This window comes from Dasypus novemcinctus, chromosome 18 (assembly GCF_030445035.2).
Source record: "Dasypus novemcinctus isolate mDasNov1 chromosome 18, mDasNov1.1.hap2, whole genome shotgun sequence".
NCBI classification, from domain to species: domain Eukaryota; kingdom Metazoa; phylum Chordata; class Mammalia; order Cingulata; family Dasypodidae; genus Dasypus; species Dasypus novemcinctus.
This window is the reverse complement of record NC_080690.1, coordinates 32,387,904-32,409,489: the sequence shown is the minus strand read 5'-3', so window position 1 is coordinate 32,409,489 and position 21,586 is coordinate 32,387,904. Positions and strand designations below refer to the sequence as shown.

The following is a 21,586-nucleotide window of genomic DNA, read 5'->3' as shown; positions in this document are numbered from 1 at the left end:
AAAAATTGCTACTTCCCTCAATACCAAGATTTTAAACTGCCTGTATAAAATGAGCCCTTATGTGAAATCCCTAAAGTTCGTTTATTAAAAGCCTAGTAATAAGTTCCATTATTAAGGATTGCAAAAAATATCCACTAAGAAAATAGAAAACCTTTAAATATTCAGTATAAGAAAACATGAATCGAAGAGTAATGGTTTCTTTCCCAAGACCTGCAAAATTACTCTCCTCAATCTTCAGCATAAATCAAAACACTGAAATTTGAGGTGAGTTTGATTATTCTGATAGGTACAAAGCCTTGAAAATGCAGCTAACTTTTTCAGTTTGCATTTCAAAGTTAATTAAGCAAAAGTTTTATGCCAGGCACACAAAAAAATACAGTTTCAATCAAAAGGGGAAATATGGTTTATACAAGGGGTTTTATAAACACTAAAAGTTATACTTAAAGTCAAAGCAAAGCACATAAATGTCCTTTATAACTTACTCTGAGAATAATATTAACAATCTGCTATCTCATAATCGTAACTGCTACCAACAGGTGGAAACACTTTCCTGTGGTGCCCCCGGCAGATGAGAAGCAAGAGGCAGGATAAAAAAGAACAGAAAAGGATGGTGGTAGGAGGTAAAGGCATACTGAGGAAACTGATAGTGAGGGGAGAGAGGAGAAAATTAGACACATTATGTAGAAAGTGAAAAGTTTCACAAAAACTTGCCCTCCCTCCTCCTCCAAAAACTAAAAAAAAAAAATAAGAACCTGTCCTGGCAACTAGTTTAAAACCTCTGAAATTGTTTTGAGTGCTAAGATTGAGAAACTGGATGAGGAGCGTGGACAAAGTAATAAATGTAGCCATCAAAATTAGTATGTGGAAGATATTTTAGAAAGCAAACATGCTAAAGTTAAAAGATGATAGATACAACATTAAGGATTCTTAGGAACTTGCTTTAATCACATCGTGCTTCCCACGAGACTAATCAGAAGTTTAATGTCTTACTACTAACCTCGCACAAAAGCCATAGCCTACTTCTTGCATGAAATCAGCCAGAGAGCTCTCCATCATGGTTTTAGCTACCCCTCCAGAATCAGGCAGGATCCTGTCCATTAGAATGTCCCGTTTTTCAGGATATAAAAGTGGTGCAAGCACCACAGGACAGCGTTCCTGAGGAAAATCTGAGGGAGGAAGAAGGAACAAATTACAACTTGCATACTGATTAAATGCAAACAATCCTCTTTTTCTCTCCTTAAATCCTTCAAACTTGATACTTAAAAAGTTCATAATTCAATGCAAAGTTTAGTTTTTTTCAACCTAACTAGCCTAAGCTATGACTTCAACACTAATTTCAAATTTTGAATACTTTCATATCGCAAAAATTTCTCATGAATACTTTTATTTTTCACATTGGGATTCCGGTACCTACTGACCAAGTCACAACCCAAATATTACTTTAAATTTTCTCAATAGGGTTAACTATCAATTCAGAAACGCAAACACTCGAATATCAGTCTATTTCACTGACTAGTGGAAAATTTCCTATCACTGAAAAAGTAAAAGCAGTTTAAAAATTTAAAACTACATAAGCAATAGGAGGAAAGAAAAAAAGCAACAACAAAAAAAATCAGGTGGGAAGCAGATGTGGCTCAACAGATACAACAGAGCATCCGCCTACCATATAGGAGGTCCAAAGGCCTCCTGGCTCATGTGGTGAGCTGGCCCACATGCAGTGCTGCTGCCCACAAGGAATGCCGGCCCACGAGGAGTTCCAGCCCATGCAGGGATGCCCCCACGTAAGGGTGCCCCCCACACAAGGAGTGGCGCCTGCGCAAGGAGAGCCACCCTGCGCTAAACCACAGCCCGCTCAGGAGTGGTGCCACACACCGAGAGCTGACATAGCAAGATGACGCAACACAGAGACACAGATTCCCAAGTGCTGCCTGATGAGAATACAAGCAGACACAGAAGAACACACAGCGAATGGACATAGAGAACAGAGGGGGGGGGGCGCCGGGAGTAAATAAATAAATCTTAAAAAAAAAAAGGCAAACCAGGAAGGATGTTAGCCCACTATCAAGACTTTTTTTTTTAAAGAAATACTTATCTCTCTAAAAGAAGGATCAGAGAAACAAAGAATAACAACATTAGAAAAAGAAAAACAACATTAGACCCAGGAATTATCTTAGCATCTTAGCATAACAATAGCAAAATGCCAAACAGGCAAAGTGAGTATACCAAAACTGACCAATACAGAAAAATTACTTAAAATTTTAAAAAACGAAAACAGCATGTCACTACATATGTAGTCACACTAAGAGGAATAAAGAATGCATGGGAAAGTACCATGTCTTAACTATGACTGAATTTATTCACAAAATTATTAGTGAAGTTGTGTTCATTTTGTACCTTTCTACTGAGGCTGTATTACTTTCAACTTTTAAATTTAAAAAGCACTCTCTACCCCAAAAAGATTATCAACATAAGGATGAAAGAAAAAAAAAACACAGAAAAAGACAAAAATAAATAATAAAAATAAAGAAGGATGGTAAATGTAAATCCCTGTTTTCACTTATACCCAAAATGCTTTTGTTACGTTTTTGATCATCCAAAGAAATTATCTTTTGTAAGGTACAAAGACTCTCTTACCTCTGCGCAGTGTCTTAAGAAAAGCGTCTATCTGTTCCTGCCCAACTCCAAAGGCTCCCTTCTGCCCAAAGAGGAGATGGGACAGGAGAAGGTGTAGGACCTCTATTGCTATATCTTGGAAGCCACCTTCTTGATTTCCACTGACGTCTGCGTCAATGTAAGAACGCAGAAGATCAGGAAGCTTCTGTTTGATAAACTGAGCAGCTAGAAGTCAGGCAAACCAAAACCCAAGTCATTTCCACACTACAATTGGTAAAAGGTCACATATGGTCAAAATATATTCCCCATTCTCATCCACCAACTTGCCTGTCACCCCATCTAATGCTTTCATAGCTCCAATTGATAGGTATAAAAAAATAATCTTTAAAGAGACATAAAGAAACCATCTTGGGATCTTACTCTCTAAATCTAAACTATGGGGGAGCAGATGTAGCTCAGTGGATGAGCACCTGCTTTCCATATTTGAGGTCCTGGGTTCAATCTATAGTACCTCCTTTAAAAAAACAAAGGATGAAAAAAAAAAAATCTAAACTATGGAGCCTGAAGATTCAAATGCCCGTGAATTTTTAAGTCTCTCTTCACTCTAGGATTTTTAGGAATAAAACTTACCAAAACCTCTGAGATCCGAGCTGGAAGAATTCAAGAGGGCAAGGCCAAAAATTACCTGAAAATAAGGAGGTATATAAATTGACCACAGAGTTCAATGGCCATTTTTTATTTTAATTTCACCTACATCTCAATTTTCTTAAGCCACTTACCTCTTGTACTTTGCTTAACTTGAGAACTTTACTCAGCTGGGCAAATAAGTGGGGCGCAGGCTTTAAACTCTGAAACAAACCAAACTATTTTAAAACACCATGATTTCATTAGTTTACAGTTTTTAAAAGCAATTGTTCACCCAATTATGGAGATATCGACCAATAAGGATAATTCTGTAGTGTTACTAGAAATAATACACCATGTCCTAGAACTGTGGACTAAAATCCTATGAACTAACCTCAGCTTAATAATAATAAAGTTTACACCTTCACATCTTCTGGTTTTAGTAAGATTCCATTTATCATCAAACCAACTGCCTGGATTTTGTTAGAAAACTACAATGAAAGCCCAAAGTAACTACTTGAAATTTAAAAATAAAGACAAGGCCTTATGAGAGCAAGGTTTATGGCCTTTTTTGAATGAATAATATGAGATTATATTCTTAGGAATGCTAAAAATATTAATACCAACCTTCTGATAGTGCAATGGATTATCAATGGCATAGGATAGCGTTGAGATAAAATTTGGCTTTGTAATCAGCGATGCACACTCCTGAATCAGAAACTGAGTCTTTAAGAATGAAAAAGGAATTTTCATTAGCACTGACAAAATAATCTTCTTGCACATATAAAAGGAGAGGTGTTCAGAACATTAAAGGGTTACCTAATACTGTATATGTTATTTCTACATTATCAAAGTCAGCTGTTTAAAAATCCCATTTAAACTACTAAAAGTTTTATTAGCTAGCAACAAGTCTTAAAACATAAAACCTCCTCAAAATAATTTCTACTCGCAGGACAACTATAAGGACAGTATATCATGAGAAACTGTTATCAGATTGAGAATCAGGCCAAAAAGACTCAATCCAAGACAGGAGACCCTCTCTCTGCCTTACTTACTTGTCAAATAGGACATCCCATTCCTGCTTCCTTCAGGCAGGTCAGAACCCCCAGCTCTCTAAGCCTGAACTAGACATAAGTAATGGTCTGCAGCCAGGCAGAAAGGGAAAATGCAAGAAGACCTTTTAGCCACCCAGTTAAGATTATTTCTGGATGCTATCTGTATGTTTCACTTGCCCAAAATGCAATTCACTGAACAATTAGAGCTAGGTGGACATAAACTCCGTAAGCCTCAAATACCTGATGGAAATCTTTGCCACTGCTTTTACCATCGCCACTGAAATCCACATGCGAAAATAGGCAGCGTAATAAATGCCTGTCTGCCTCAGGACCGTGCCGATTCACAATCTAAAAAGACCAAAAATATAAGTTTGCAGTCAACATTTGGGGGGGGTAGTGATGAAGGGAGTCAACTTCTAGGAAAAAATCCCAAGTTACAGTAATTGCTCATTTTGGAATACGAGTATAGGAAATACTGAGATGAAGGTACTAATATTTTATAATAAAATATTTTTTTAATGTTTCCTATAGTCATCGACGGGAAGGACACAGTGGAAGAGTAACTACCAGTAATTAGCCCACATAACTCTGCATACTTTAGTCAACACCAAATCTACACCAAAAACACCAAGTAGCATAAAATGACACAAAGTAGGAAGGCAAAGTTTTAAAAAACACGTTCTACTATTTTTATAACTGGACTCACAAGAGTATCACTTTTTCTACATATTATTTTACTCTAAAAATATAACCTGCAATCTCTGCCAACACATCTTTACAATATATTACAAGGAAAGGCCCTAAATGAACCGGCCACCAGCTACCTCTGACCTCTGTTTTAGATGCTGCCCTTGATCTCCATTAGTTCCCTGTTATTCCTCAAACTTAGCAATGCCTGTACTTGCTATTCCCTCTAAGCGGAAAGCTCCAGATTATCTGCACATGGTTAGTTCTCTCACTTCTTTTGGGTTCCTGCTTAAAATCACCTTTCAATGAGTCTTTTCGTGACTACCCTCCCTAAAATAGCAATACGACCTGCTCCATCATCACCCCTCAGCCCACTTTACTTTTCTCCATACACTTATTACCACCATCTGCTGTATTTATGTTTACTGTCTATATCTCTCACTAGACTATATACGTTATGTAACAACAGGGAATTTGTATGGTTATGTTCACTTCTACATATCTAGTCTAGAAAGGAGTTTAGCACAGTGTACAGAGTAAATATTAATGCTACATAAAAATATTAAAAGTAGTACACACTTAATTTCCTACTTTAGGCTAGTACTGAGGTTCCTTGGTTTAATCTTCAACAACCCTGCAAACAATTACCCCCATTTTAAGAAAGAAGAGACACACACTTAAACAGATTCCATGAGACTACGATCCAACAGTTTATGAGTTGAGGAATCTGGATTCATACTCAAACGTAAAACATATGATCTTTGCATCATGCTAGTTATGTGAAAGCTAAGAAATTTAATTAATTGGGAGTTAGATAAGACCAATCTATATTGACCCATATCTAAAAGTTAAAATGTGTATAAGGTAATCAATAAAAACTTCTGCATCTCTAAAGACTACTGTGACTCTAATCACGTTTGGTTTTGTTGGTTCTTACATTTCATTCATTAAGTTCTGTAAAGGCAGGGACTATTTACTCCATCTCTAGAATGCTGAACACACTATCTCTATTAAATAAAACTCAGATTAAGTAGAGCTTAAACTCAGATTAAAGAGAATAACCTATGCCCCAACTAACCAGACCTCTCCCTCAAAAAAGTAGGAAGATGTGGCTCAGCAAGTATTTGTAGAGTACATATATACATACTTAGGAGCAGATAATATAGCAAAGGAGTCCGCTGATGTCCACAGCTTTCATGAAACACTCTCATTTTAAGAGTAAGAAAAGTTAAAAGTAATTTCTGATAATATTGTGTGGGGAAAATAAAACAAGAGTGTTTATGATATTGAAGGGGGAGTGGTACCTAAAGACTAAATAATATTTATCCTTTTAAAATTAAGCCCTGCATATTTCCACTTAGGAAAAAAAAAAAAAAAGGGAAGTAGATGTGGTTCAAGCCACTGAGCTCTTGCCCACCACATGGGAGGTCCTGGGTTCGGTTCCCGGTGCCTCTGGAAAAGATGAGCAAGACAGCAAGCAGCCATGATGGGCCGGAGCAGCAAGCTGATGCAACAAGACAACACAACAAGGACACACAAAGGGGAAAGACAATGAGACATACAACAAATCAGGGAGCTGAGGTGGCTCAGGCAAATGGGTGCCTTTCCCACATGGGAAGTCCCAGGTTCGGTTTGCGTTGCCTCCTAGAGAGAAGACAAGCAGACAGACAGAGCACACAGCGAATGGAAAGAGAGAGCAGACAGAGTGTAAAACAATGGGGGAGGGGAGATAAATAAATAAACAAACAACCAACACACAATGCACCAGCTGGGGAGGGAAGACTGGTAAAATAATGCAATATTTTAGGTAAGTAACTATCTTAGAACCTGAACAGCAAAATCTTTTGGCTATAAAGTAATTATATCAAAGGCATACTGTAATATTTTTGTAATGGTCTCATTTACGGCTGGAGGAATGAATTCTGATCTAAGAACTACATATTAATAAGGACATTAAAGGAAGCAGATGTGACTCAAGTGATTGGATTTCCATCTACCACATGGGAGGATCCAGGTTCGATGCCTGGGACCTCCTGGTAAAGGCATGCCTGCATGGTGAGCCACACAGCAAGATGATGACACAACATAAAGAGAGATGAAGGAGAGAGTCAAGGCGAGACGCAACAGAAACCAGAAAGTGAGGTGGCAATAAAGTGACAAGGAACCTCTCTTCACATGGAGACCCCCAGGATCAAATCCCAGTGAATCCTAGAGGAGGAAATAAGAAGAGAAGGCAAAAAGAGAAACAGACACAGAAGAAGATCACACAGCAAATGGACACAGACAGCAAAAACAGCAGGACAGTGGGAAGGGGGAGGAAAAAAGGACATTAACAAATAATTTATCTATGATGGTAGAGATTCTGAAAAATCATGAATGACAGGAAAAATGGGTCATTATTTGACCTAGAGAAGATATATAAAGGAGGATGATTAAAGACTCAGTGAAAAGATACATAGTGAAAACATTCAGAAAGAGAACAAAAAGGTTTGAGATTTTAAGCTCATTATAAAGAAGTTCCCATTATGGTTGCCCATAAATGGTAATGATTAAGTTTATAAGACAGTCGAACTACCATAATCATGAACAGAAATCTCATTCAATACCTTTTTAAATCCTTCTTTGGATGGAATAGTGACAAAGCAGCAATTATCTGAGGATTTGTGCCTCTATCCCCAGCTCCTAAAAACATCTTTAAAAAAAAAATCCATATGGGGATTTTCACTTAAGTTCAAGAAAATTTGTAGAAAGAAGAAATAGAAAATTTAGCCTAACAGATTATCTCAAAGGTCTTGAAAACGTCCAAGATACATTCTGTGTATCTAAAAATTCATATGCTCCATACAAACAAGGAAGCGTCTCCAAATTTCTAATAAGGAGCTAAACATATTCTACACCTTTTAAACAGGAGGATATAAACATTTTTTCTATTCTAATCTCCCAAATAAAATTTTTAAAATTCCATCTACAATGAAACATTCTCTCTAGAAGAGTGGTCAAGAGATATAGCAGAGCTCATTCCTACCACCTCAGATAACAGGATAAATACAAATTTCTATTTCAGTTATAAATTAATAAAAATGTTTAGGATTAAAAAACATCCCTAAACATATAATTATCAAGGGATGAGGTCTGGGTACATGGATGAACCATGAAAGAAAAGAGGCTGTCCATTTAGAGGCAAAGAATAGAGAAGAATTCTATAATCAAGCTCAAGATGCCATTTTTAATGTCTGTAAAGCTAACCATCTAGCCAAGGAGAGTGCAAATGCTGGCAGAGAAGCAGAATAAGTAGAGAAGACAACCATTATCAAATCTAAAAATTGAGTGAGAAATGTCATACTACCTGGAGATAACTCCCTACACTGATGTACACTGAACACTGTTTATGTGTCAGTATATAACTAGCCCATTCAAAGATCAGTAAAAAGTCATGGAATCAACATGGGGCTTGTGATGGTTTGGAGCTATATACACCCCCAGAAAAACATGTTCTTAAACTTAATCCATTCCTGTAAGTGTGAACCCATCATAAGTACACTTTTTGATGAGTTACTTCAGATAAGGTGTGGCTTGGGATGAGTCTTAATCCTATCACTGAAATCCTTTATAAGTGGAATGAAATTCAGACAGAGAAGGCTACAGGGAATAGGCAGAAGATGAAATTCAAGGAAGCAGGAAGAGAAGGGAAAAGCCAAGAGGCCACCATGTACACTGCCATGTGACAGAGGAGCCAAGGACAAAGGACTATGGACATCCAGCCCCAGAACACCAGTCCTGGAAAAGTAAGCATCACCTTGATGACACCTTGCTTTGGACTTTCTGTTAGCCTCAAACTGTGAGCTAGGGGAGCAGCTGTGGCTCACACAGTAGAGCAAAGAAAACAAGGAAAAAAAACAAAATGAGTAGAGAAAAGATGTAGCTCAAGCAGTTGAGCACTTACCTCCCACATGGGGGAGGTCTCAGGTTCGGTTCCCAGTACCTCCTAAAAAAAAACATATGAGCAGACAAGGAGCGAAAACAATGCACCAACAATGAGTAAACAGAAAAGGCAGCCATATGGAGGTAAATAAAAATTACAAATAAAATTAAAAAAACAACAAAAAATTGTGAGCTAATAAATTCCCATTGTTTATGCTAGCCCACTGCAAGGTATTTACTTGAGCAGCCAAGGACCTATTTGGGGGAAAGAAAGTAAACAGAGGGAAGAAACAAACACCATAGGCGAGAAACAAGCTTCAAATGGCCTTACTCAAACAGAGAAAGAGTTCAGATAAATAGTACTCATTCGTCTCAAACAAATTACAGGAATTGTTTTTGTTTTTTAAGGGTAAAAAGTTCTCTGAAAATGCAAAACATTGGTTCAAAGGTAAGATAACAGAAAGAAATGAAGATAAGGCTTGGGAAAGAAAAAGAAGGAGAGTATAGCCATATAACAGCAGCAATAACAAAAATAGGGGAAAAAGACATTTAAAATAAAAGAGGGGGAAACGGACTTTGGCCCAGTGGTTAGGGCGTCCGTCTACCATATGGGAGGTCCGCGGTTCAAACCCCGGGCCTCCTTGACCCGTGTGGAGCTGGCCATGCGCAATGCTGATGCGCGCAAGGAGTGCCGTGCCACGCAAGGGTGTCCCCCGCGTAGGGGAGCCCCACTCGCAAGGAGTGCGCCCATGAGGAAAGCTGCCCAGCGTGAAAAGAAGTGCAGCCTGCCCAGGAATGGCGCCGCCCACACTTCCGTCGCCGCTGACGACAACAGAAGCGGACAAAGAAACAAGACGCAGCAAACAGACATCAAGAACAGACAACCAGGGGAGGGGGGGAAATTAAATAAATAAATAAATCATAAAATAAATAAAATAAAATAAAATAAAATAATAAAATAAAATAAAATAAAATAAGGCTTAAGGAAATCACAAATCTTGAGAACGCTTATGAGAAGAGATGATGATATGATAAAGGGAAAAAAGTCTACCAATACATAAGTAATAATGTGCCTTAAATACCATAAGAAAATAGATGAAAAAGAAAAATATTCAAAGAAAAAAAAGTTTTAATTTCTGAAATAAAGATTTTAATTGGATGGTTGAAAGGTATATCATCATATCACAAGAAAAGCTGATGTAGAGTAACCAATGAGTCAGCATATAGGTAAAGTTAATGGATTTCAAGTAAAAGAAAATTCCTATATTGATAATGGATAATAGTGATAGGAGCACACTGTGACCATAATTAATAAAACTGAATTACATATTTCCTCGTGGTTAAAGAAAGAAATTTTAAGTTGTACATGTTACTGGAATGAAAATTAAAAACAAAACAACAACAAAAAAACCACCATAGGACTGAACACCACAAACAGGGAACCCTAAGGTAAACCACGGACTACAGTTAACAATACAATTATAATAATATTCCTTCATCAATTGTAACAAATGCACCAAACTGATGGAACATGCTAATAACATTGTGGTATATGGGATCTCTGTATTTTATGCAAGATTTTTCTGTAAACCTACTACTTCTCTAATAAGAAACAGATAATTCATAGGAATATTGGGTCTAAGAGTAGTTACAGGCAGGAAAAGTCTATCACCAACAATGGATTAGGTGGTAGGGGAGGATGACAAGGAGAGAGAGGCAGCTTTAGGCACTCAGTGTTTCTGAAGAATAATGAGAAGCAATATGACATATTATTGGAAGACGTTGAAAGAACATCATAGGGTTGTAAGTAACCAACAAAATTCATTACTGTGGGTAACCATGGACAAACAATCCAAAACTTCTAAAATTTTAAGAGAGACATAATAAGGACAAAGGCAACAAACATTTTGTTTAGATACTATTAAAAGAAAAATACTCATGGGGAGCAGGTGTAGCTCAAGTGGTTGAGCGCTTTGCTTCCCCTGTATGAGGTCTCGGGCTCAATTCCCAGGACCTCCTTTTAAAAAAGGAGTGGGGGGGGGCGGGGAGAACACTCAAATACATTAAAAGGTTGTCTGAGTAGACAAACTACAGATGATTTTAACTTCTGTATTTTACTCAATTTCTTTCATAATGTAAGCCAAAATTTTTATTTTTATTTTTAGGTTGTTACCGGAGATTGAACCCAAGACCTCATACATGGGAAGCTGGCACTCAACCAATAAGCTACACCCACTACCCTAAAATTTTTAAAAGAATGAAAAATTACAAAGGCTTAATTTGACTGAATGATAGAACATTTGCTCTTCATTGGTAGATGCACCCACAATGTGCCATGTAAGTTTCACTGCTTTATAGTATCTGTTATTGATGGACACTTAGGTTCTTTTCAGTTTAGGGCTATTCCAACACACACATGCTTCTGGGTGAATATGTATAGGCATTTCTGTGGACATCCAGCCCCAGAACACCAGTCCTGGTGTATATAGCTAGAAATGGAACTGCTGAGTCAGAGGTGGTATGTTCAATAACTGGAAGGGACACTTCTGAGATGGTGATAACATCAATCTGCAGGTTTATGGTTTGTGAACTGTATGAATATATAATATTCTGTTTTGTGCATTAGACTTCAATAAAAAGTTGACTTAAAAAAATGTGTGGCAGCACATTGCAGCTGCTATTAGGTAAAATTCTAACCAACTCAGTTTTTGGGATTTATTCTAAAAATGAAGGGAAACTTGGTATGTTTTCAATGGAAATGAGACACTGGATATTGTTCTTGAAAGATGAAAATCCCAGGAAGAACATTTAGGACTGGAGCTAAAAAGGCTCTGAAACATAAATGAGGAACTTAAATTTTGTTATGTAGTAAGAGGACCAGTGAAGGAATTAGTACAAACAATGAAATCAAGCATAACTGATGTTACTTCTACACCTCTGACCAGAGATATCCCTGATTGCATATTAACAAGAACATACAATTCCTCTTTGCCTAAGGTTTAATAAACAAAGCAGAACTAAATGCAATAAACTACATAAGCACGTACCCCTGTTGATACTGCAATCTCCTAAAGAAATGGTACTGCAGAAAAAGAGAGCATAGGAGCTAGATGATTCCAAGAATTAAGCTTTCCATTAGAAAGTAAAGCAAAACAGAAGAGGTACCCAAGTTTGAAGATGTATATACTTATGAAACAGTATGATTATAGTTCAAACACATTACTTATCTAAAATGCAAAGTATAGAGAAGAAACTTTCACAATTCCATTCATTTAGTTTGCATTAGTTACAAATAATTTCAGAAAGCTACAAGCAGTGAAGCAGATGTGGCTCAGATAATAGAGCCTCCATCTACCATATTGGAGGACCCAGGTTCGATCCCTGGGGCCTCCTGGAGAAAAAGAAGAGAAAGCATGCTGGTGTGGTCAGCCAGGAGCCTGCGTGGGTGTCCATGCAGTGAGCCGAGTGCCCGTGTAGCAAGCCAAGTGCCCACATGGTGAGCCAGTGCCTGCACAGCAAGCTGAGTGTCCGCACAGTGAACCAGTGCCTATGCAAATAAGTAACCAGCAAGATGATGAACCAACAAAAGAAAGACAAAGGGCAGGGTCAAGGTGAAGTGCAGCAGAGACCAGGAACTGAGGTGGCACAATTGACAGGAAACCTCTCTCCACATCAGAGGTCCCCAGGATTGAATATCAGAGAATCCTAGAGGAGACAGACGAGAAGAAGACAAAAAAGAAAAATAGATACAGAAGATCACACATAAACAGACACTGCAAAAACAGCAGGGTGGGGAAGGGAGAGGGGAAAAAGGAAGGGAAAAAAAACTACAGCAAAGGATTACAGAGTTTAATAATTCCTAGAGTTTGAGGACTCGGGGTATTAATTGGGTGCCCTTGTTCACTGTTGGGAGTTTAGAGCTTCTCCAGAGCAATCTGAAAATATCTACCAAAATACAAATACAACCCTTTGACACAGAAGTTCTACATCTAAGAATTTGTGCTACAAACAGAGACACAGACATGCATGCAAATGTATAGGTAAATTAAGCATTGTTCTAACAGCAAAAAGAAATAACCTAAATGTCCATCAAAAGGTGACTAATTAAATCATACTACGCTGTCAACAAAATGACAAACCCATTCAAATTAAAATACTAAGATGCTTTCCATGCATTAAATTCAATAAGTAATAGACTAATTATGTTTTTAGTTAGATCCCATGGGTCTTTAAAATATACATTATGAACCAAAAATATCAAGAGCTACACATCAAAACTAAGCAGTAGTTCTCTCGAGCAGAAAGAATTAAAATAGACAGGAAAATGACATTTGTTTTCTTTACCTGGGGTTAAGGGCTACAGGAAGCAAGCAATATGATACTGCCCCTGATTTAATTTTAATGCAACAACATAACTGTGGCAAGGTGCATTTTAGCATTTTAGATAGGTGTTTTCAGATTTACTAGTGAAGAGCTGATACTGATGCAATCCAAAAGTCTCTAAGGATCAAAATTCAAAAACCCGTTCAGCATTGTGTTTATACTAAAAGTCACTGATTATACTCTTTAGATAGATCATATGGTATGTGAATATATCTCAATAAAACTGCTTAATAAATAATGTGCAAAAATAGCCAGAATTATCAACTATATACAGCAGGGGAAACAGAGATTGAGAAGAAGAATTTTCCTATTTGTCTGTTTTTTTGTATATTATTATTACTGAAATAATGAACATGCTCTAATACTGATTGAAGTGATGAATGTACAACTATGTGATTATACCAAATACCACTGACTGTACACTTTATTAATATGTATCAAAAATATCTTGTTAAAAAAATTAAAAAAAAAAACAAAACCTGTTCAGGACTAGAAATACTCAGTGAAAAACTAACCATTTGCCAATAAAATCTGGCCATCATATTCTTGGAAAACAGATAAGAACAATTCTACAATGGAAATCTACAATATAGAGAACAAGAGAAGAACCTCCAGGGAGCCAAACAGAAAAAGGAAAGCAAGAAAGTGGAGAACACTTATTTCCTGATTGCTTTTATGTATCAGTCATTTTACACACACATACACATGAAAATGCTAAAACATATTTGCTTCTTATCCACTAGAGTTCTTGAGGAGCTGTTACTGGCTTAGGTAGATTTATGCAAAAACCTGAATGGTGGGTTAAGAGATAAAATACACACTTATCCAGGTCTTATTTCCAGTAAGCAAGCCTCCAGAACAGCTGTGAACCGAAGAGGAAGTTTTAGAAAAGGCATCTAAACAACTAAAATAACCCAGAAAAGTAAGATCCTTGTTTAACACATCTCTGAATTATAGTAAATTCAGAGTTTATTAGAACCTCAAATCTGAATAACTTCTAGCTGAAAGTATATTAGAAGAAACAAGTGGGGTTGAAAGGAAGAATCAGAAAAGCCAGAGAGGGAAGGAAGTAGTAAATATAGACCCACATCTAAAAATATAAACACGCCTAATACCATAGTCTAGTATTTTAAGATAACCAGCCCCTAGTCATTACAAGGCCAAGGGTACTATTTTGGGACATACTACAACTTTCAGATAACCTATTCAGTAAAATGCTGTTTTAAAACATAGCCAAAAGTCAAGTAATCATTTTAACAACTTTCATTGAAAATAAAAGTCAGCACTTGAAGTGTCAATAATTCTCTCTCACTGCCCCCAAATTTCTAAGGAAATGTGTACTTCATAAACAACCTCAATATTTACATATAACTTGTTTTTAGAATAAGGATCTAAGTAATAGTGGAAACAGATGGCTAATTCAAATCCAATCCTTCTTATTCAAAGGTAATAAAATGATGTAGAAAACAGCCATTTCCAAATTAACTGTAATACAAATTAGATAGGTGCTAAAAAAAAAAAAAACTACAGATTCTATAACAAGAGAACTTCTTCTCTTTGACTAACCAGAGAAAATGATACTGGCATTAAAAAAATATACTTTAAGTGGGGAGCAGATGTGGATCAAGTAATTGGACTCCTGCTTCCCATATGGGAGGTCCCAGTTTCTGTTCCCGGTGCCTCCTAAACAACAAAAACAAACGAATATACAACTCAGGGGAGCTGATGTGGCTCAGTGGTTGAGCTTGGCTTCCCACACATGAGGTCCCAGGTTTAACCCCCAGCACCTCAGAAAAATTATTTCTTTTAATAAAATATTTAACTTAAAAATATACTAAGGTGCTCCTTCCAACCTATCAGATAATTTCAAATTTCAAATGTAAATCTTTAAAGTAAGCAAATCATGTAGGAATCTAGTCTACAAATGTAATAGCACATAAATATAAAAAAATGATCTTATAACAGTACTGTTAAAAGCCAAAGAGAAATCAGAAATTAGAAATAACCTAAACGTCCACCAGTAGGGGATTAGTAAAATAAATTATGGCTCATCCAAGCAAAGGTTTACTATACAGAATTTAAACAGGAAATGTTATGCTGTATGTAAATTACCATAAATAAACATTAAAAAGAAAAAAAGAGGACAACTAGAAATTCTTCATATGTGAAGGGATATTTTCAAGATATATAGTTACAGTTACAAAAATAAATTGAGATATAAAATAGTATATACCATATGTTGTCATTCACAAAAAAAGGGGTCAGGAAATACCTCCCTAATTTCTATTTCAAAAGAATATATTTTAAAGGACAGCTAAACAGCTAACATCGGTTGTCTGTGTGCAGGGGAAATGGGTATCTGGAGTAATCAGTTAACTATAATATTTTAAAAATAAAAATAAACGTAAGCACCACCACAACTCCTACATAACCCAACACACCCACCCCCAGAAAAGAAAAAGGAAAAATAAAAACCTCCATACTAACCCTCTCAACTCTCAGATTTAGCTTAAATAATTAAGCTCTGATTTCAGTTATAAGTTAGTGACCCTATGTACTATAATGTACACTACAAAGGGAAGAGATTAGCACTTTTAAAATATGAGACAGGAATTGTACCAGGTACTTTACATAATTTCCATTAATCCTAAAAAGGCTATGGGGCAAATTTTATTGTTTTATCATCATTTTGCAGATGAGAAAAAAGAAGTTCAAAGAAGTTACAAAGGGGCACATATCTACTAAGTTATTATTTCATAGTACATACAATTACTCCATTTGATTTAAAACTGGGGAAAGGGAAGAGTATGTGGCTCAAGTGAATGAGCTCCTGCCTACCACATGGGAGATCCCAGGTTTGGTTCCTGGTGCCTCCTGGAGAAGATAAGCAAGACAGCGAGCTGGTGTGATGAGCTGACGCAACAAAAGACACAAAGAGGAAAGACAATGAGAGATACAACAAACAAGGGAGCTGAGGTGGCTCCAGGGATGGAGCAACTCTCCCACATGGGAGGTTCCAGGTTTGGTTCCCAAAGACTCCTGAAGAGAAGATGAGCAAACACAAAGAGCACCCAACAAATGGACACAGACAGCAGACAGCAAGCTCAAACGACGAGGTGGAGGGATAAATAAATACAATGTATCTTAAAAAACAACAACAAAACCGGGGAGAGGCCATGGGATCTAAGCTCCATCTCAATTAGAAGCAGAGTGGGTATAACCATCCCCAAATCCTCAAGATTGGGGAATGAACAATAGACTAAAGTAGACTTATTATTCTAGCAATGGAAGAACTCTTATCACTGATAAAAAGGCAGTGGCCACCAGAGGTTCTGAGGGATGGGAAAGGAAAGAATAGGTATAATATGGGGCATTTTCGGGACAATGGAGTTGTCCTGCATGACATGGCAGTGATGGATTCAGGTCACTGTATATTTTGTCATAAACTACAAAATTGTGCAGGACAGAGTGTAAACTATAATCCATAGTTACTAGCAATACTTCAACATGTGTTCATCAATTTTAACAAATGTACCATACTAATGAGGGATGTTGCTGATGTGGGAAAGTGTGGGAGGGGGAAGGTGAGGGCATATGGAATCCCTTTTATTTTTTTATGTAACACTTATGTAATCTAAAGGGTCTTCAGGGAAGCAGATTTGGCTCAACCGATAAGGGCATCCACCTACCACATAGGATGCCCAGGGTTCAAACCCAGGCCTCCTGACCCATGTGGTGAGCTGGCCCACATGCAGTGCTGATGCGTGCAAGGAGTGCCATGCCATGCAGGCGTGTCCCCCCACGTAGGGGAGCCCCACGTGCAAGGAGTGCACCCCGTAAGGAGAGCTGGCCTGCATGAAAAAAGCACAGCCCGCCCAGGAGTTGTGCTGCACACACAGAGAGCTGATCCAGCAAGATGACACAACAAAATGAGACACAGATTCCAGGTGCCGCTGACAAGAATGCAAGTGGTCACAGAAGAACACACAGTGAATGAACACAGAGAGGAGACAATGGGGTGGATGGGGGGGAAGGGGAGAAAAATAAATAAAATAAATATTTAAAAATAAAATAAAGCATCTTAAAAATTTTTAATTAAAAAAACAAAACAAAACAAAACCAGGTAGAGAGTTAAGACTATTAAAACTAAGGTATACCGTTTAAGCTGCATAAAGACTGTGAAAAATGCTCCAGAAGCCAAACCTATGACTCAGAATAATTTTAAAAGATTGGGGGGTGGGCACAAAAGACTTGAATCAACATTTCTCCAAATACACACAAAAGGCCAATAAGCTCAAGAAAAGATGCTCAATTTCATTAGTTATTAGGAAGATGGCTCAGTGCGATGTGCCAGGGTCCTATCTCCCACAGCTTTGAAAAAGAGCAAAAACTAGCAGAAACATCTTTCTCAGAGTTCCAGAAAACAGTTAAAAGGGTTGCATTAACTGGGAGACCACTGAATCAAGAAAAAAGCAACTTAAAAACAGCAGAAAAACCTTATGGCACCCTTGTGGGTCCTTTCCCTGTACTTCCCAGCTCACTGCAGAGCCAGCAGACACTCCCAGTGCAGGTCCTGAGTCCAGGATCTGGAAAGGACAGAATAACTAACCTTTGTGCATATACTGGGGTGCATGTGTGTGTCAATTTGTTTCTGCTGACAATATGAAGGAACGACTGAAGACATTCTTTGTAAACATCATCCCTGAAAACATCCTGCATATAGGGGTGGATTGTAGGACAGGAGGAACATGGCAAGTCAGCGATCAAGTCACAGCTGTGTAGATCAAAGGAGCTCTGCTTTGGGACACGTGTTTTGTTATCGCCTGGCATTCAAGGAAATATTGGTCAAAACAACAGTTGGATTACAAGCTTAAGGAACAGACACTTCAGTAACTAAATTCCAAAGTTAACAAATTAAAATGTCCACTGGGCAAGAAAAGATTACCTGCATGTAAAGAAATAGGAAACTATGGCCCATGCAAAGCAGCAAGAGAAAAGCATTACAAACCACTAATGAGGAAGATGAGATTTTCGACATAACAGAAAGTTTGATATATCAAAAACTAGTCTCACTAATATAGACTAAATACAATGAGTAAACTTACAGAGGTAAACTTTAGAGTATAGGTTAGAAGAGAAAATGTGGGTTGAGAATTGGAGCTGATGCTTAATGTATATAGAATTTTTAATAAGGCTGTATTAGTCAGCCAAAGGGGTGCTGATGCAAAATACCAGAAATTGGTTGGTTTTTATAAAGGGTATTTATTTGGAGTAGGAGCTTACAGTTACCAGGCCATAAAGCATAACTTACTTCCCTCACCAAAGTCTATTTCCATGTGTTGGAGCAAGATGACTGCTGACGTCTGTAAGGGTTCAGGCTTCCTGGGTTCCTCTGGGCTCAGCACCTCTGTTTTCTCCACAAGGTCAGCTGTAGACTATGAGGCTCTCTAGGCTCTGTCTCTCTCCACAAGCTGTAGACTATCAGGCAAATGGCTGTCTCTTTCCCTGGGGCTCCAGCTTCAGCATCAAACTCCAACATCAGAAATCCTCAACTCTGTTCTTGGCCATGCCTTTTATCTGAGCCCCGCCCACCACCCTAATCATAACTCAATCATGCCCAGGGACAGATCAGACTACGAGCATAATTGTAAACAGATTACAAGTATAATTACAAGCATAAATGATTGCTTTCAGACACAAGGACACCAATTCATATATTGTATTTAGACTCCTCTAAAATGATTAAACAATTTTTCACTTTCATTTTTAATGCTATATGTTCATTTTTTAATGACATAATTTACAGGAAGTTTTGTAATTCTGAATCCCTAAATGAATAAATTCCCAAATATTATTCATTCTGCAAATAATTGTCTGATATGTATTATAGGCCATGTTTCAAGCAGTGAAATTCCAAAACGATAGTTCCAGCTTGTTTAAACTGAAGAGTATACACAATTGTATCAAAAATAATGACAGATTTAGTTCCTGTTAAATTTTTAACTTTTTAAAAGAAATATTTGTCTGATTTCCAAAAATACTTAGATCCTCTAAAAAATAATACTTGGTTTCCTTGAGTGTCAGATTACATGATTCTCTGCTAGTTCTATATCCAAAATTTAGGTTCACGTTTTTTTAAAGATTTATTTTATTTATTTATTTATCTCCCCCCCACCCCCACCCCGGGTTGTCTGTTCTCTGTGTCTATTTGCTGCATCTCTTCTTTGTCCCCTTCATTATTGTCAGTGGCATGGGAATCTGTGTTTCTTTTTATTGCGTCATCTTGTTGTGTCAGCTCTCCATGTGGGCGGCACCATTCTTAGGCAGCCTGCACTTGCTTCCGCGCTAGATGGCTCTCCTTATGGGGCACACTCCTTGCACGTGGGGTTTCCCTACGCAGGGGACACCCCTGTGTGACAAGGCACTCCTTGCGCGCATCAGCACTGCACATGGGCCAGCTCCACACAGGTCCAGGAGGCCTGGGGTTTGAACCGTGACCCTCGCATGGTGATAGACGGAAGCCCTAACCACTGGGACAAGTCCGCTTCGCTAGATTCACATTTAATGAAAATATTACCTATGGTTTGAAAGATGTTTTTGCTTTGGGGCCAAATCATAGTAAATATTAATTATGTATTTAAGTTTCTACAGGAACTTATAAGATATTTCTTAATATGCATATATGATAGCAATGAATGTTTAAAAATTTTTACTTGGCTACGGTAAGCTTTTTTTCATTTAAATATTGTATAGAATATTTTTTGTTTCATCAATGTCAAGTTGCAGTTTTGTCTAAATTCTGTTTATCAGCTTTGTGTATTTTAAATTTTTGAAATCTTGAACTGTAACAGTTTTTCAGCCACTATTCTGATACTATCTAAAGTAAAAATTCAAAGAATGTGTGTATATGTAGACTTTTCTTGACTTCGTTTTTATAATACGATAAATCTTTTAAATAGCCCTAAACTACGAGCCATTTTTAAAACATTAACTAGAAACTAAATTGATATACTATAGGGTATGTATAATATGCTATTTTCCTAAAAGAATCATATATTAAACATATTATATCTATATATGGCTAGAAAGATATATCAAAGGTACATACTGGTTACCTCTGTATAATGGGGATTATGGGTATTTTTTCATTTTCTGTAAACTTCAGAATTTTCTGTTTCTTTTTACTATTGATTAATACTTTTTAAATCTAGGAGAAATTTTCCATTTTGAAGAGAAAGAATGAAAATAGTAAATAAAAATTCTGTCAAACATACAGTTTATATAAAATGTCTCAACTACCTTTAAATAAAAAAAGAAAAATCCTCAACTCTCAACTCTGTTTTTGACCATGCCTTTTATCTGTGAGCCCCACCCACCAAGGGGTGGAGACTCAACACCCTAATCATAACTCAATCATGCCCGGGACAGATCAGATTACAAGCATAATCCAGTTACTTCTTTTTGGAATTCAAACTGCTACAAAGGTTTATTGTAAAAGTGTGGAAATGAATACAGTTGAAGGTAACACATTAGAGTATAACTAACAGCGCTGATTTATAAATGTGATTGTGGCTGAAAGGGGTAGTCTGTGGATGTAAATGTCAATTGAAAGGAAGCTAGAGAATAACCTATGGAATGTATAACTGATTTTGGTGATGGCTGAAGATTGTAGTTAGTAGTAAAAGAATGTTCTTTTACAAAGTGTTAAGAATATGGTGACACACAGGAAAGTTACAACTAATGTAACTAACAGACCACAGTTAACAGTAACATAATATTTTTGCAGCAATGGCAAAGAAGATTTATCAATTCTAAGTTAAAAAATAGGGGTAGAGGATAAGAGAGTATGGGATTTTTCCTTTTGGATAATGAAAATGTTCTAAAATTTACTGAGGAGATGACAGCACAACTCTGTGATAAAAATGAGAGCCACGAAGAATACACACTGAATAGATTATACTAATACAGGGTGTTAAAAAAACAAGTGGTTTGGGGCAAAAATACATCAAATATAAGCTATGGGCCATAGTTAGTAGTAATATTTTGAGTATGCTCTTTCATAATTTGTAACAAATACTTCACAACAACGAAAGGTGTTTGGTGGTGGGTTGATGCATAGAAGCCCTGTATGAAGATATGTATGTTTGTTTTTTAAGGTCACAAATTTTACTATATACGTATTGTTTATGTAGAGTCATGCAAGACTGATGTACTTAAATAAAATTTTATTTAAAAAATAATCCTAAATATGCTCAAAGAGCTGAAGGAAAATAACACAGTAACTAAAGGAAATCAGGAAAACA

General features: G+C 37.1%; 1 protein-coding gene across 4 annotated transcripts in view; it reads right to left on the bottom strand.

The window, feature by feature from the left end:
- Positions 1-21,586, bottom strand: part of CNOT1 (CCR4-NOT transcription complex subunit 1) — a 135,957-nt gene that overhangs the window by 74,814 nt on the left and 39,557 nt on the right. For all 4 annotated transcript variants that reach the window (XM_058279908.1, XM_058279909.2, XM_058279907.2 and 1 more), the window contains exons 3-8: positions 4,533-4,640; positions 3,865-3,963; positions 3,393-3,461; positions 3,244-3,298; positions 2,635-2,838; positions 998-1,166 (exon numbers count right to left, since the gene is read on the bottom strand). In XM_058279908.1, coding sequence (XP_058135891.1) covers positions 998-1,166; positions 2,635-2,838; positions 3,244-3,298; positions 3,393-3,461; positions 3,865-3,963; positions 4,533-4,640 — 704 coding nt within the window. The remainder of the gene's footprint in view (positions 1-997; positions 1,167-2,634; positions 2,839-3,243; positions 3,299-3,392; positions 3,462-3,864; positions 3,964-4,532; positions 4,641-21,586) is intronic.